Genomic DNA, 18007 nt, shown 5'->3' with positions numbered 1-18007 from the left:
CAGAACACCCAAGTGGGGGTAGAGGTGTTGGCTATTTGCAGATTAGTTGCGCTGCAGAAGGCGTGCTGGGGAGACCACACATTCAGGAAACGCAAAATAACGTTTGCTAGGTTTTAATAACAAAAGCAAAAACTCCTTTTACACTAAATTACAATATATCAATAAGCATAACCCATCCACCAGGGTACTGAGAGAGCTCCATGCTGCTCTTTATATACCATACCCAACAGCTTAATTGCCACAACTTAACAGCACCTGCTATACTGCTTCACAGCTGTAAAACTAGGTCACGTTATTTGCTCTGGCCTTTAAAGAGATACACATCTTATGGAACAAGAACGAACCTTAAAATTTAAAGAGATCATTCAACAAGAGGATGCTTCATGGCCACACTGAATGCTGACTGAAAGCTGGAAGGTTGAGAAGGAAGCTTGGGGGAGAAAAGAATGGAATGGACTATCATGGACAAGAGCACAGCCAGCAAGGCCTGCTGGAACCCTGAACTGGAGCTCTATTAATACAAACATTTTGCCTTGTGTTTCTTTAGCATCTGCATTTGATGCCCAATGATTTCAATGACTGTAGTGCTGCCAAATGACCAGGAAAAGAACAAACTGCCTTGCTCCTCTACCTTTAAACAGATGTGTCTTTTCTGCTATAACCTGCAGGTTAAATTCTTTTGCACAGAGCTTAAATCAGGTGGAGAACCTCAGGCCTGGGGGCTGAATGCGGGCCCCCAGGCCTCCTCCCTATCTGGCCCTCTGTAGTTTGCCAAGGCCACACTCACTCACTGGCTTTGCTTCACACTCTGTGTATTTTTGTTTGACTGGAATGTGCCCTTGAACTCTTATAGTGCCACTTGTTTGCTTGCTTGCAGGTAAAGAAGTACCTGTGAGAGTGTGTAGAAATTATCTTACCGTACAATGGTAGAATTTGCATTAGTTGCTACACCCACTTTTGCCTCTGGTCCCGCACCCCACTGACATGTGGCCCTTGAAACAGTGGCCCAGAATGGAATCTTGGGCTGAAAAAGGTCCGTCCCCCCCCCCCCGCTTAAATCATCACCTGCTGATTGCTGGACCACGGTGTGCTTTTAAAGGGACAGCTATGGGTCAGCACCAAAATGGACAACTCTACAATATTTGTGTGCAATGGCATTTAGTTTTTGGCAAGCCAATATTTTTTTCTTTTTAAAGCCATCTAAGACAGTAGCTTACTCCACATCTTGTGGCAGTGAGTCCCACAAGTTGCTGTGTTATGCCACCAGGCACTCCAAGCAATGAGGGTGGATGTAAGGAACCAGCGAGTGATTAGAGCTAGTTCCATTAACATTTCATACTTACATTTAATTCTGTTTTAGCGTGCTTAAATAATATATTAACATAGCATAGCTGCTTTGTAAAGTACAATAAATCTCTGCAGGCAAGAGGGCAAGAATGCCAACTCATAAAAAGGGATTTCTGTAAATCTTGTTCGACCCCAGTTTGAAGCCAAATATGCAGCAGGCAGTCAGCACATGGGAGAGAAGAAAATGCATTTCCAAAGCTTTGAGGTGAATGCGCCTTTTTGTCTTGCCCTCAAGTGTCCTTGAAGGGCTGCACCTGTGTTCTCAACTTAGCAAGAGGCAAGCTGGAAAGCCTGTGTATTTGAAAATGTATTGCATATGATTTACTAGCATTCTGCAGTCACTAATTAAATGCCTACCAGAGGGTTAAAAGACGTAAGAAAATGAGGCTCTAAGAGATAAAACATAAGAAAGCAAAATCCTGTCAGGTCTGGCCCATCACGGTCCAGCATCATGTTCTTATGGTGGCCAAACAAATGCTTCAACAGGAAGCCCGCAAGCAGGAGCAGAGTGCAACAGCTCTGCCCTCCCTTGCGATTCTCAGGGCTAGTACTCAGCGGAAATCGTTTGCATCCTTTTCCAAAATGAAATTCTTAGGTGCAGAGGGGCCCAATTTTCATTGCAAGTGCACAGAAGGAAGGGGTGCCACTTTCTTCATCCGTTGTGGCCCTGAGAAAAATCTCCCCTATGTAGAGCCCTGAAAGAGACACTCTCACTGGTGATCGCTGGGGGCAGCATATCATGTCGCGCTGGGCAGAAGCCTGCCCATCCTTTTCGAGAATTGCAACCCAGCCCTGTGAAAAAAGCTGTAGTTTTTCTGCCTCTTTTGTGAGGGGCAGAGAAAAGAAATCCTCTGGGGTGTGGGATTTTGGCACAGAACCTGCCTTAATTTTACAAGTCTGGTGAGGGCTGGGTGTGTATTTGTCCTTTAACTTCGGGGGGGGGAGCATGCTCTCTGGACAGCTGTTTATAGTTTCGCTGGCCGCCCATGCTTCCTAAAATACACTTCCCAATAGAACCCAGTTGTGCTTGAGAACAATGCAAAAATGTAGAAGTAAAAGGGGAAATAAATCTTCACATCGTTTTTAGTTGTTCCAGAGGTGGCCTTATCAATGCAAGTGCCCACAATGGCTTTCCCCTTGTCCTTGTCTGCGTAAAGGCCTATAAATCTCACTTGGGGCAAGAGGAGGCAGTGCAATTGGGTAATTTTAGACTCTAGAATTAATGGTCTTATTGGGAGGGTGGTGACTAAGCCTGCAAAGTTACGCTCCTTGTTGAGTTTACTGATTGATTGTAGGCTCTACCAACATTTCTGTCCATCTCATTGTTCCCCAATGAAAGATCAACTTGAACTCAAGAGCAAATGTGAAATGTGCCTTCTGGCAAGATCACTTCCAAAGGCTCCCGCCCCCCAGACCCTTTGGGTAGTATAATATGCCTGACTTGTTGGGCACAGGGGGAGCCTGGATAACGAAGTCAGAGCAGGTGCAAGATTGGTGCAAATTTCACCCTGCTAAAGGAACAGAAAAAGGTTGTCGGGGAGTAGAGAGAGAAAATGGTAGTTTTCCTGCCATCACAGAACCAGAAAAACATAAGAAGAACCCTGCTGGATCAGGCTCATTTACTCCAGCATCCTGTTCCCAAGGAGGCCAACCAGATGTCCATTATGGGATGGCCACACGCAGGAGAGCAATAGCAACACTCCTCCCCCCCCTTTGTGATTTCCAGAAACTGATTAAGAGTGGAGATTGAATGCAGCTACTTTCAAGCCTGCAGCAAACCTTGAAATGAATGATTGAGTGAGGTGCCTTTGCATCAAGCATCTGGGGCGACGTGTTGCCTGTTTGGTTCCTGCATGAAAAGGTGGATTATAGATGCTTTGCCACTCAACAGAAATCCTTTAATGTATATACAGTGGTACCTTGGTTCTTGAATGGTTGGCTCCCGAACAAATCAGCTCCCAAACACTGCAAACCCGGAAGTAAGTGTTCCGGTTTGTGAACGTTTTTTTGGAAGCCAAACATCTGACACGGCTTCTGCTTGAGTGCAGGAAGCTCCTGCAGCCAATCAGAAGCCGCACCTTGGTTTTCAAATGGTTTCAGGAGTCGAAAGGACTCCCAGAACGGATTAAGTACGAGAACCAAGGTATCACTGTAGTCAAAAATACTCAGTGGTAAGGAAGTCATAATGCAGGATCAACCCTGGAACCGTAGGAAAGAAATGTTGTCAAGCCAAATGTTAAGAAGATAATTATCTGAAAAGAATGAATGAATGAATCTTTCTTTGAGTCAGCCATCAGCCATAGCAATAAAACAACACTACCTGAAAAGAGCCCTGCTGCTGGATCAGGCCAAAGGCACCTGGTCTCAGGTGCCTCTTCTGGTCCAAAAGCAAGACCTGAGTGTATTCGGACCCTCCCCATGTGTGATCCCCAGCAAGTGCACCCTGGCCACCATGGCTAGGAGTCCTTAATGAAGGTTCACCTATTGTCCTCTTCTCATGCTCCCGCTGCAGACACACCCTACACATGTCTGCTATACAAACAAGGATAGTGAGAATGGGCTCTCAGGCTCCCCTCTGGCAAAGAGGAGAGCTGTATGTGTGTGTGTGTTCTGGATCTTCTCCTCTTTTCTTTGCACTATAGTGCAAGGGTGCCCCTCCAGATGTTATTTGTGTTGTAACATTGGGGAAGCATCACAATACAAGTAATAAAGCAGTATGATATGTGGATGGTCCCGTATAAAGCTATCACTAATTATTGCATCAAGGGCATGTTGCAAAATTCACCTAAAAACCCCCAAGAAGAACAACCAGCGCCTCTTCTCATTATAGGTCTACTCTGAGAACAGTTATGCTTTGCTACAAAAAAAAATAAAAAAATAGTTCTCATGTTTTCCCTGCAGTTGATGGGTTTTGATCCTGAAAGGTCTGATGGTTGTCCACTAACCCTTCTGTTCCTCTCTTATTTTCCTCCCAGGTGCAAGTGGGAAGTACACCTCAGGACCAAAGAATTGTGGGATACATTTCCTGCACTCACTTGCAAGCTCTGGCAGGTACTGTACGGATTGCTCTCCCAATCTTTGTTTTGCTTCTTTTGCTACTTATTGTAGAATAGAGATAGAAAGAGTGGGTTTGGCTATTCTCTTCTCAGTGGTCTCTTGTCAGTACTTTAACCATCTCAGCTAAAAATGTTGCAGACAGGGAAGGGTTGTACATTACCCTAAGTATTCTGCAGAGCCAGGGCAAGCAGACAGACATCAGGTCTGCAGGGTCTATTGGAAGCCTAAGATCCATCGAGAGAGGGCTGGGTGCAGAAATGTTGGCTTCAAGCGGGGTGGGAATTAGAGAGGAAACACATTTAGAAATGAATTTTAAAAGAAAATAGATTGAAAATACATATTTAAATACAAATTTCTGTGAGGGCTAAAAAAATATATCGTTAGATGAAGGATTGGGCAGATATACGAGTGAATAGATGCAAAAGTGTCATAAACTAGAAATAGACAGAGGCTACCACATCTGTTGGGGACAGGGACTCGGGTGGCGCTGTGGGTTAAACCACAGAGCCTAGGACTTGCCTATTAGAAGGTCAGCGGTTCGAATCCCTGCAATGGGGTGAGCTCCTATTGCTCGGTCCGTGCTCCTGCCCACCTAGCAGTTCGAAAGCATGTCAAAGTGAAAGTAGATAAATAGGTACCACTCTGGCAGGAAGGTAAATGGTGTTTCCGTGCGGCTGCTCTGGTTCGCCAGAAGCGGCTTAGTCATGCTGGCCACATGACCCGGAAGCTGTACACCGGCTCCCTTGGCCAATAAAGTGAGAGTCGGTCATGACTGGACCTAATGGTCAGGGATCCCTTTACCTTTACCACATCTGTTGCTCATGCTGGTAGCGCAAGGGTACCAATATGAATAAAATATGGGGGGAGGTAAGCCCCACCCCACATAATTGATCACAAGACATGGTGCACACATACCATTTGAAGGGCAATGCCCATCAACTTTGGGGAGGCCCAGCCCCCTCAAATAATTTATTGGGGGGACTGGAAGGACCTCTGCCCCTAGGAATTGGCTCCTATGTGCTGGCTGGAGCAGAAGCTGGACTTGGCACAGGAGTTGGGCCCAAATTGGGTCTAGTTGCTGTCATGGGGTGGTAGTCAGTCTGCCTTGAGTTCCCAGCAGATCCTAGGCCTGCTCTGCCCCTCTGTCCCCAGATCCTGATGTCCCATACATCTGGCAGGCAGAATAGTGAGCTTCATGCTGGCAGAGTGACATTGGACAGAGGCCGGCAGAAGCTGGGGGAGCTCAGTGAAGGGACACCTCCATCCAATCCAACTACCCCCAAGCCAGCACAAAGGAGCTTGGATTGTGGTGTGATTCACTCCATGTGAAACATGGTTTACTGAACTCTCCTTGGCCTCTCCTTCCACTGTTTACTGGATCTTTCCCATTACCTTGTTTCACGTAAATCTCCAGCACAATACAACTGTAAAAAAATCAGTTTATGATGTGGAAGGGGAAAACCACCATGTTGAGTCATTTCATGGCCACCTGAGAATATCCAGAAAGAGACCAGGGCAACTTTGTTTCTCTACCAACCTCATGTCAGCAAATAAACTTGCCATCCTCAGCCAATCTGCGTAATGGTTGATAATCCAAATATTATTTAACTCTTATCTCAAGATAAACATTATGTCATCTGGTAAAGCTTTGGGGTTAGCCTATAAATTTAAAAGCTTTGCCCTCCCAGCTGCCACCTAACTTCTACAGGGAATGGTGGCATTGGTGGGAAACACCTTATAGACCAAATCTCTTTATAGCGATCAAATAAATCCAACTTGTCAACCTTTCCTCTCCCAGCATAAACTGTTAGCAGAAGTCTAGGACTCTTTGTAAAAATATTTCTCCTGTATATACAACACTAGAGATGGAACATTCTAGACTTTGTTTTGTAAAGAGCTGATACAAAAGAGTAATGGGTTGGTATGGACATGTTAACAATATCAACTTGGGGGTGCAAAGGTTGAATGTGGTTCTTGGGTCAAAAGAGGAGATAAAAAGGAGATAAAGGACCCCTGGACAGTTAAGTTCAGTCAAAGGCGACTATGGGGTTGCGGTGCTCAACTCGCTTTCAGGCTGAGGGAGCTGGTGTTTGTCCACAGCAGCTTTCCAGGTAATGTGGCCAGCATGACTAAACCGCTTCTGGTACAACAGGACAACGTGATGGAAACCAGAGCACACAGAAATGCCATTTACATTCCCGCCACAGCAGTACCTTTTTATCTATTTGCACTGGTATGCTTTTGAATGGCTAGGTTGACCTTCTGGCCGGCAAGCCCAATGGGCTCAGTGGTTTAGATCACAGTGCCCAATGAGTAATAGGCCTCCCAATATATTTTTGACCCAATTCTATTCTTTGTTTTGCTGATCTTATTCATGATATGAAACAGACTCTGGTTTTGTTGTCTTCTCAATACACTTCTTTTGTAGCAGGGATGTATCAATTTGGTACCTTCTCTATATTGGGCCAATGCCCCATTCGATCCATCACCCTGCTCTCACTGTGACCAATCAAGTGCCCTAATGGGAAGCCCAAAAGCAGGACCTGAATGCAACAGTACTCTGAGCACTTGTGATTCCCAGCAATTGACTTTCAGAGGCATACTGCCACCATCGATGGAGGGAGAACCTTGCCATCATGGCTGGTAGCCATTGGAGAAACATTGAAACAGTGGTATTCAACCTTAAAGTATGAAAGTATTGAAACAAATGTAGTAATAATAATACCCAGATGTGATATTATGGCTATTTGTGCAGTTCTTGTACAGTTCCTTCATACTATTCCCCACCCCCTGCACTTTAGCCAAATTTTAGTGGATTTACTCTGGGACCATCTCACTGAGATTTAAGGCAAAGAAGGAGCATGGCAAGAGAGGACTAGAATAATCCCCCTTTGCCCCATCAGAATGTCTCCCTTTAAGGTTTCCAAGTTCCTTTCCTGTTTGTCTTTCATATGTTTGCTTCATATTTCCCGGCTTATCTATCACACTGTATTCAAATACAAGAGAGCTTAGGTTTTAAAAGCTTAGATGTCCTTCAATAAATCTCTGTTCATTTATGGAACAAAACAGAATGACCTGAGTTCATAACAGTGGAGTTTGCTTGGCTGTGCTGGTTATCTCATCCAAAACATTTCTTGTGTTTCTGAAAAATGAGGGATGGGACATGATGGCAGAAAAGGAAAGCTTGAGCCACATAAAAGGTGCTGGTCTGGGATGTGTTTTTGTCAAAGAAAGCCTATTTGGAAATGTTTTGAAACATACAAATTGATGGTTGCTGAAAGTAAGCCTGGCTCCAGTTTAGAATTCAGAGGTGTACGTGCAACAACTCAAGTTGGCAGATGCTGCAATTTGGGAAGCAGGAGCTGTACTTCCTGAAAAAGAAGTAGCAGAAGAATAGTGTGGGGGACAGTGGAGTCAGCACTTAAAGCAGAAGTGGAGACCCTTTGTCAGCCCAAAGACACCAGGCCCTTACAGATAACCTCCTTGGAGCTGCTCTTAACTAAGAAAATGTGTTGGAGGTGATTTTGAATTGAAAATCATGAGCAGGGGGAAGACCCGCCACCAACCATGAGAAAATCTATCCATTTCAGTTTCTCATTTTCCCAAAATGAAATTCCATTGTCCACATTTCCACATCAATTTGCCCCCCCAAACCCTTTGATCCTTAGAAAGCCAGTGTGGTGTAGTGGTTAAGAGCGGTAGTCACGTAATCTGGGTAACCGGGTTCGCGTCTCCACTCCTCCACATGCAGCTGCTGGGTGACCTTGGGCTAGTCACACTTCTCTGAAGTCTCTCAGCCCCACTCACCTCACAGAGTGTTTGTTGTGGGGGAGGAAGGGAAAGGAGAATGTTAGCCACTTTGAGACTCCTTCGGGTGGTAATAAAGCGGGATATCAAATCCAAACTCTTCTTAGAACAAATTTCCCTTGATATTTCTGCAAAGTAATTTCCCCTAATAAAATGCAATTTTGTATGTTATTGTCATTAGCATGTATTTTTATGCTCATTTCTCACCAGCATATGCATTTTTTCTGCACTCGGTTGGAGAACTGTGTTGCAAAATTCAGAGAAATGTGAATTTTGAAGGATGGCTGTGTTTGCGGATTGTTCTAGAAAGTGCGAATCCAGTTGATTCCCCTTTAAGTGCAAACCATAAATATAAATCTCTTACACACAAACCACATGCTTTAAATAAAAGGGTGACAAAAAGCTCCCAGCAAAGAGAAAAAAAACAAACTCCACTCAAGGCATTTAATATTTTATTTAATTTAAGTGGATATGGGTCAAGTAAGTTTTACTCAGACCGATTGGCGTTAATGAACATTAATTTAGGCCCATTTGTTTTAGTTGGTCTGCTCTGAGTAAAACTTAGTTTAACACCACCCAGTATTTTTATATAGCCTTGCAGGGCAAGAAACCCTGTCAAATGAAATCATGCAACAATAAGAACATGATATGCAATTAACTAACCGAGCGGCATGAAAACATTTCATTTCAATAAAAAAGCTCAAGTAAATAGAATAGATGTTTCTTTTGTTTGAATAAATAAACAAAAATATCACAAAATAATCTATAGGAATTATCCACTGGAAATCAGAAAGAAAAGCAGAGCAGGATGTTGGTTACAGCCAGTCTGGTGGAAACTTACAAATCAGAACAGGGAAATCCACCCCAACCCTCTGCCTCGTTCAATTATACTTGATTCAAAAGTGATCTGTTGCATTCTTCACAGTGACTTCTTTTGATTTGCTGCTTGAGTTGTAGATATGAATTTTAAAAATCACTCCTATTATGTTTAGCACCAACACTGGGTGTTCAGATTAAAAAATAAAATAAAACCAGACAGCAACACAGCAACTCAAAAATTAAAAAGACCATTTTCCACTGAGAGTGTCAGGGCTCTCAGAACCCAATCCAAACCCAATCCCAATCCATGGGAAGCAAGTCCCATTTAACTTGGAGGCCTTAACGTTTGAGTAACCAACTTTGTCTGCTAGCAATTTGGCCTTTGCTCAAGAGACATGTTGTTTCTCAAGTTGTAGATCCAGACTGGAGTTGGATTTTTTAAGTCAGGGCAAATCCCATTGCCCCTTGTGTCACTTCACAATCTCTAAATCAGGCTTCCTCAACCTCGGCCCTCCAGATGTTTTGAGACTATAATTCCCATCATCCCTGACCACTGGTCCTGCTAGCTAGGGATCATGGGAGTTGTAGGCCAAAAACATCTGGAGGGCCTAGGTTAAGGAAGCCTGCTCTAAATCATTGAGCATCAGTACCTCCTTCTGACTGTCTGCAGTTGGGAGAAATAGTAGTCAGTGGCTTCCTCTTGTGGAGAGTTGTCCTGGTGGCTCAGCGAATAAGGCACATGACACACTGGGTAGCTAAAAGTTACTCATTCAATACCCCCTTGTGCCTTCAGTCACAAATTTTGTAGATCTATATTTTTTTCCTTGCCTAAAACCAGCCGACAGATATTGAATAACTGAAAACACTAGATGGGAAGCGGTTCAGCCTGAGCTAATGAAAACATATATAGCATGTCGCATACATGTGTGCCGTTATTGGTGATTCAAAAGGGAAATTTCCAAGCCAGCTCCAAATTATCTTTGAACAGAATGGTGTGAATGATGGATGAGGTAAGGAAGTCAAGCAAGGACGTTTACGGCTTCTGCATCACACAGACACACCATGCCATAAATCAAATTGCAAAAGTGAGGGGCAGCTACCTGATGATGCAAAACTGGCAGAGCCCTTGGAGAGTCTCAGTTGGACCTCACTAGATAAACAAAGGCAGATGTGAAATCTCCCCCTGCCCCTTCCCACTGCATGGAACGCTGAGTGTAGGGGCTCAGTTTCCATTTATAGCTGCATAACCAAAAGGACTTTCTCCCCAACCCTTTTGGTAGTGCACCTGATTTGCATACAGAAGGTCCCAGGTTTAATCCCCAACATCTCCTGATAGAACTGGAGAAATCTTACCAGTCAGCATAGGTAAAACTGAGCCAGATGGACCAATGGTCTGGTCCAGTATAAGCAGGTTCCTGTGTTCCTTGTGTTGTGCTGAGTACTTTCATTCTTTTGCACAAACATGCTCCCTTGCCCAGAGCAGTTGATTGAGCAGTTGGGAAGCTGCTATATCTACCGTATTTTTCGCTCTATAACACGCACCAGACTATAACACGCACATAGTTTTTAGAGGAGGAAAACAAGAAAAAAAATATTCTAAACGAAATAGTGGATATATGATTTTTGTGGCTCATGCTGTGGCCACAGACATGTGATCTGACAGTGAGTTTGGAGTAGCCCAATGCAAAAATCCTGAAGATCCATGTGGATCCATGCTTTGTAACCATGGAGGAGGGAAGGAAGGGGAACCATAGATCCTCTGCTCACGACTGCAGCAGACCCCCCCCCCCGCCACCCGCAGGCATTCGCTCCATAACACGCACAGACATTTCCCCTTACTTTCTAGGAGGAAAAAAGTGAGTGTTGTGGTGCAAAAAATACGGTATCTATCATCTATCTATCTATCTATCATCTATCTATCATCTATCTATATCATCTATCTATCTATATCATCTATCATCTATCTATCTATCTATCTATCTATCTATCTATCATCTATCTCTATCATTGGTCCAAATATCTCGGTATTGTCTACACTGACTGGCAGCAACTCTCCAGGATTTTCAGGTAGGGGTCTCTCTCATGTGCAGATGCTCAACCACTGAGCTCTTTGGTCCTTACCCAACAAAGTTGCCACCTTAATCCCATGATCAGATGTAGGACGCTGTCTTATACTGAGTTAAACCATTGGTCCATCTGGCTCATCTAGAATGGGTAAGAAGTATTTAAAATAAAGAAACAAAGAAAGTTTACCGATTGGCTTTTATTGAAAATGCTTTTAAATCCACATTCTACTCCAGGGATGGGAAATCTGTGGCTGTTTACATTTGAAGGAACTCCAACATGTTTATTTTAGAATTGCATCTTATGGTCTAGTAGCTTAAGATACCACCACAGTAAATACAATGAAATTTGGAATTGCTCCAGAACCCTTGTTTTGTGCTTCCTGCAGGGGACAGTACTGTTCGATGTGAACAACTGGATCTGCTTCAGGATTGGCTGGCTGATTTCAGAAAATCTACCTCCTCCTCCAGCACAGCCAATCCAGAGGAGCTGGTGGCATTTGATGTACTCTGTGGAGATCTCAACTTTGACAATTGCTCATCAGGTGAGACAGCCACTTATTTGCTTGATGTGTTTTAAGCTGCTAAGCCCTAGGCTCGGTGCACAGCACAGCAGTGCTGCTTGCACTGCCCCAAATCCACCTTTGCCCGTGGTGGTTGGTGCCCATTGGGACTGGTGGGGCAAAGGGCAGAGAAATCCAGTAAAGAGTAGATAAATCCAGAGCCAGTGGCAGGCAGAGCTAATTTTACTTTTACCCCTATCCTCCTCCCTGCTAAAGAAAACACTGAGATTAAGGAGAGCAAAGCTGGCAGCTAGTGTCACCCCCTGGACTGTAAGAAGACAGACAGGGGAAGGCTGGCTGGTGATAGACCAAGGTTGGTGGGGCAGTGCCCCATTCATCCTAATGGACCAGCCTTTATTGGCCAACACTGTGTTGTGCCTGGAACCCCACTGGTCCTTACCCTCCTCTTCTTCATCACCATCCTTTTTTCCTAATTATTCCCTGCTCTCCTTCCTAGTGTGAAGTTCATGACAACGTACTGGGATAAACAAGGGTGAAGTAGAGCTATAATGAATCACTGGAGAAAGCAATGCTTTTTAATAAATGGGGTTAATGTATTAAAATAAACAGAGATAATATGAAATGATGCTGATTTATTGCTGCTCATTCTGTTCTTCAGTTTGCTTTTAATTTAGTTGTGCTGTGTCTTTTCTTTGTAAACCACCTTACACTTGACTTTATCATAGAAAGACAGGCAGAAATGGTCAAATCAATAAACAGAAGCTAGGCTACTGCAAGGACGGGGCAGGCCTTTAAAAATTCTCCATGCTCTTTGCAGGCAGCAAAATGGGGAGTGGGTGGATTTCACTGAATATCCAAAGGGTGAAATTCTCGATAAGGTTTCCTAGAAATCTCTTTTTGGAGAAATTTTTAGCTTACTGAGATTTACAAAGATTCAAGTCGGTGTAGCTGGTAATAGAGATGGAGAGAAATTTGATTTCATGGCCAACTTGCCACATTTGCCGTTTCCAAGGCAAGATGAGAACAAAATTGGATGATGTGAAAATTTTGAAGGAGTGCTGTGTTTCAGTTCACAGATTGTTTTGGAAAGTGCAAATTTCCTTTAAACGTGAACTGAACGAAATTTCCCCCCCATCCCTAGGAGCCATTTATAGCCTCTGGTATCATTGCTAGCAGCACTGATGGACAACAGAGGTGCCAGCTTATCCATATTTTTTAGGTGGCCCAACACAACGTTGTGAGGAGCCAGAGGGCAAAGCCAAATGTCCTCTGAGCATTGAGGGGGCCAGGCCCCCTAAAAAAGATACATTCAGGGGACCAAGACTGCCTCAGCCCTTAGGAGTCAGTGCCTGTGATGGACCTATGAAATGGCCAATAATAAATTGGCATGAGACTGAAAGAGCTACTTTTTGGCAACCTTTTTTTTTTTTGGCCCCACCCTTAGATACCTGGATGCAAATCAGGTCACTGCTCTGTAAACTAAGGTGCAGAAGTGTGAACCCTGGCCAGATGATCTGATCAGCATAACCTTCAAAGCACTGTTTTATTTTTAGCAGTTTGGCTTCTTTCTTCTTTTCCTTACCGCTTTTTAAAAGCCTCGCATTTATGGATTGTGTTGCCTTGACAATATACAGTGACAAATGACATCATTAGTGCCGGTGGCAGCCACTTGTGGGATTCCCCCAGGAGAAGCAAAAAGAAATTCTTTTTTCTTTTCTTCCAGGAGAGATGCAGAAAAATGATTAAGAGGCATCATAGGTTTCAGGTGTTTGCACAGGGTTAGATCTAAAGCAGAATGGGTTAACTGCATAAACCTCGTATGGGCCTCTCCCCATATGAACTGACCTGGACCCTACGATCATCATCTGAGTCCCTTCTTAATGTGCCTCCTCTGCAAGAGGTCCAGAGGGCGGCAACATGAGAGCAGCCTTTTTGGCCATGGCTCATCATTTGTGGAATGCTCTGGTGCCTTCACCACATATCTTTAGGTGCCAGTCAAAAACACACCTTCCCCCCCAGCCACTAGCTAGTTAAACAATCTATGGCCTTTTAATCAGGTGTGTGTGTGTGTGTGTGTGTGTGTGTGTGTGTGTGTGTGTGTGTTGTTTTCATGGTAAGTATTTTTGTGTTTTTATATTGTAAACTGCCCTGTGATCTTTAGATGACAGGCAGTATAGAAATTTAATAATGAATAAATAATAAACAATTGCCCAAAACTTAACAAGACAATTTTATGCCTTCAAATGGCATTTCCAAATAATTCCCCTTTCCCAGCAAACTTCAGCAATAAAATAGAAAATTCACCATTTTTGACTGCTTGAATTAGCTGCTTGCCTTAGCCAATCTAAAGATCAGTCCAACCCCAAGGAATAATTGACAGGTCTAGAGAGATCTACATTGGAGTAAGGAAGAGGAAAAGAAAAGTGTATAGTGTGGGCTTTATCCACTGCTAGTCATACTTGGGTGCAGTGCAGGTCTTGGGATCTAGTGCAGGTCCATTAATTTCAATGGGCTTACTCTGCATAAAACTTAGTTAGATACAACTCTTCCATGTTTTAATGAATTGCTTAGAGACTGCCTTGGTATTAAGTGGCATGGAAGTAAGTTAGAGTTGCCATATTTCAAAAAGTAAAAACGAGGACACCCCAAGCTTTTTTAAAGGAAACCCCCGAAATTGGTGAGGTTTTTTTAGGAAGACCTGAAAGTTGTTGAACTTTCTTTTAAACAAAAACACCAAAACCCCCCACAAATTTTAGATTGACTTGCCTAAGATACAGGACAAATTGCTGCATTTCGGAAATTGCCCTTCCACCTTTGAAATCCCAGTGACGTACAGGAAAATCCAGATAATGGGGCAGCCCCAAGTAAATGCAGTGCAATATAAATCCAGGATGAGTGAGGAATGCCCCTGGTGTGGCCTCTGGTTTCTCAAGCTGGGGCTTCTAGATTTTATTCCCTGACCATTGCCTGAGCTGGCTGGGGCTGCTGGGAGTTGCAATCCAGCAACATCAGGAGGGCTGCAGGCTGCTCAACCCTGCCTCCCCCGGCCCTTGCCTTTCTTCGCATGCCACTGACGTCCTTATTTTTGGTCCTTTGTGTTCTCGCTGCAGATGACAAGCTGGAGCAGCAGCATTCCTTGTTTACGCGCTACAAGGACCCATGCCGGCTTGGTCCAGGGGAGGACAAATCATGGGCAATTGGTAAGGGATGCTGCTGTGGCCTTGGGCTTGGGTTGGGAGCAGTGCTTGGGGGGAAAGCTCATTAATCCGTTCCAGTTCACCCCCTCCAAAAAGGAATTAGTTCATTTCCTCTGGACAGGAAAGAATTTCCATTTCAGTTCAATTCACAACCCATTCACATAGTTCTCAGCGGTTTTTGTTTCAGCCTTCAGAATTTGACAAGCTGCTCTGCTGTTGTATAAAATATGCTTAAGAAGATTAAGAAAACATCCAAACACACAATCATGGTGTAACATGAACAATGGTTTTATTTATCTTCCCCAACCATCATTGTATTTAAGTTTAAACAGCGGCATGACATTTCAGATGGAGAGGGGACTAAAGATGGCGGCAAAGAGCTGTTCACGGGGCTTGGCAGGTGCTGCCAACCAGTTGGTTGGCATGAACAAACCCCCTCCTGGCCCAGCTGCGCCTTTACCTAACTAAAAACTGGCATCATATATGGAAGCAGCAACACAACTCAGTACTGCATACAGACTCTGGTCTACATCCATTAGGGAGAAAGCCAAGGTTGATAGGAGAGCCATGAATTCCTTTCTCTTCCTAGGTACCTTGTTAGATCCAGAAGGACTATACGATGAAGAAGTGTGCACAGCAGATAACCTGCAGAAGTAAGTACCGCCTCGTTTCTCTGCTTATACAATATAGTGGCTGCTTTTTAAATCTGCACCACCAATGAGTATTGCTTTTATATTTTGAATAGTGTTTTCAATGGTGGTGGTGGGGAGGAGAGAGTGTCTTTCTTCGCTCTCACCAAGTAGGTGCCAGTACTCACCATGAAGTTGTTACAGTAAGTGCCACACTTTTTAACAACAACAAAGGAGGTGCTGGTACTGCGTACCCTTGAGTACCCCCTGAAATAAAAGGCTTGCCGACCAGAAGGTCGGCAGTTCGAATCCCCGCAATGGGGTGAGCTCCCGTTGCTTGGTCCCTGCTCCTGCCAACCTAGCAGTTCGAAAGCACATCAAAGTGCAAGTAGATAAATAGGTACCGCTCCGGCGGGAAGGTAAACGGTGTTTCCGTGCGCTGCTCTGGTTTGCCAGAAGCGGCTTAGTCATGCTGGCCACATGACCCGGAAGCTGTACACTGGCTTCCTCGGCCAGTAAAGTGAGATGAGTGCCACAACCCCAAAGTCATCCACAACTGGACCTAGTGGTCAGGGGTCCCTTTACCGTTACCTTTACCCTCACCTCCAGATTGATTTGGGGCTGAATCCAGGGCAGGGTGAACAGTCCCTGTGTTGGTCCAGACTGGAGGGCCTAGACCTCATTTCCGTTCTACTCTGGCATGTAGGATTTGCCACAGTGCAAACTGACCTCCCCCCCCCGCCCCAAAATCAAATGCAGTAAAATTCCACAGGTTCTAAGGAAAAAAAGTAAGCACTCGCAAAGTTTGTGGTCTGTAGCACTTTTGAAAGCCAACTTCTCATTTATTTTAAGTCCAGTTCCTCTTGGTCTTTCAAGACACCTTGTTTGATTGGCATTTAATCCCCATGCATAATTGATGTGTTGTCAAGCAGCTCTCAAATTGTAATGTCATCTTTAAAAAGAAAACTTGCTGAAGAGCTTGCAAATGATACCCATCTGAAATTGCTATTGTCATTGACAAACTAGATGAGGTTTAGAATGGACTCTTGTGGAAATCCTTCAATAATAAAATTTGCCCAAGCTATAGAAACTAATTTATCACCCTATTTATACTGGCATCAATAGTTCTGGAAAGAGCCCAGTAAATTAGGCTTCCATTAGACTTCCAGCACCAACCTCTGGAAATCTATTAATAAAGTTAAGAAGCCCGCACTATTAAATACATCAATAAGAGTGACTACATGGACCTATTTCCTTATTTAAAAGATCAATAAACACCGTTGCTACTTAGTCACAATGTGCCTCCACCTCTGACTTGATTAATAGGATACTGTTAGGGCAACTAGTGAAGAAACGGCCATTTAATTAAGATATTCACAGACCTAGGGTGGATTGGTTGTTGGTCTCTTTCACTTAATACCAATCCACTATTCAAAGGGGCGGTCACCTGCCCATCAGTCAAGTTTTATTGCGGGTCTAAAGCTGTCACAATGTTGTATACAGTCGGGTTATAGTCTATCAGCCCAGACAATCTTTGGCACCAAAAGGGCAATTTATCAGTTCCTTATATTGATTATCATGGTGGATGTCACTGAGATTGAAGTGGCACACTTTTCCGAACTACATAATTTTTCAGTGGTATCAGAGAGATGGAGTTACTTTTGTGACAGGGTGGTTTTGGAGGACTTTACAGCTACTTTTAATACATACTATAGTGGATACAGTGGGGAAGGACAGCCTTAACTTAGTGGTAAATCATCTGCCTTGTGTGCAGGTGGTCTCAAATTCTGCCCTGGGATCTCCCGCCCCAAACCCTGGAGAGCCACTGCCAGTTAGTATAAACCAGGAGTGGGGAATCTCTGGTCCATGGGCTTAATGGGGGCTGGCTGCCAGGGGTCCTAATTTGGCCCATGAGACCATTTCCCCAAAACCATGCTCACTTGCCCGGCACCTAAAGTCATACATTATGTGGGGCATGTAAAGCTGCAGCTCTCCCCCAACAGTGGAGTGTGGAGTGCTGCCAATCAGCTAATTGTCTGCACCCGCAAACCCCTGTGCCTCTTATTGTGTGGTTGGATTTCAAACTTCATGAGGAAAGGGAAACTCTTCACCTGCCATCATGGAGCAGTCAAGAAACTGAAAGGTGGGAAGTGTCACTTCCAGGGTGCCATAGGCATAATTTTCAGCTCTGTGGCATCCAGAACCCAAGCTTCTTTCTGTTGACTGACCAACAAAGATTGTTTCCTCTAGAGGAGAAAAGGCAGGGCAGTAGATTTTAAATCTCAGTGGAAATATGTAGACACAGATATTTTATGTCCTGGGGAGAAAAGCAGCCGGGGGTGGTAATTCGAGTATGGATGGGGGAGAAATTCAATTCAGTTTGCATTTAAAGGTGAACTTAACCTAATTTGCAGTTTGAAAACAACATGTGAACTGAAGCAGCCAGACTAGGTGGCCCTCTAGAAAGTTTCAGTCTGATGCTCCCTTCTCAGTTAAATGCATAGGACTGTGGTAGCACATGTAACTCATTGGGCAAAGGTAAAAGTCTTTCATGGACTGGCCGG

The 18007-nt window shown here is 44.1% G+C and overlaps 1 protein-coding gene across 1 annotated transcript in view; it reads left to right on the top strand.

Moving 5' to 3' along the window:
* SMPD3 (sphingomyelin phosphodiesterase 3) overlaps nt 1–18007 on the top strand; it is a 122871-nt gene that overhangs the window by 101020 nt on the left and 3844 nt on the right. The window contains exons 4-7 of the mRNA XM_082232329.1: nt 4323–4398; nt 11483–11638; nt 14728–14817; nt 15404–15467. Of these exons, the coding sequence (XP_082088455.1) occupies nt 4323–4398; nt 11483–11638; nt 14728–14817; nt 15404–15467 (386 nt within the window). The remainder of the gene's footprint in view (nt 1–4322; nt 4399–11482; nt 11639–14727; nt 14818–15403; nt 15468–18007) is intronic.

Source organism: Podarcis vaucheri (assembly GCF_965113315.1).
Source record: "Podarcis vaucheri genome assembly, chromosome: 7".
Lineage (NCBI taxonomy): Eukaryota > Metazoa > Chordata > Lepidosauria > Squamata > Lacertidae > Podarcis > Podarcis vaucheri.
The sequence above is the reverse complement of the archived record's forward strand: the minus strand, read 5'-3'. Positions and strand labels throughout refer to the sequence as shown.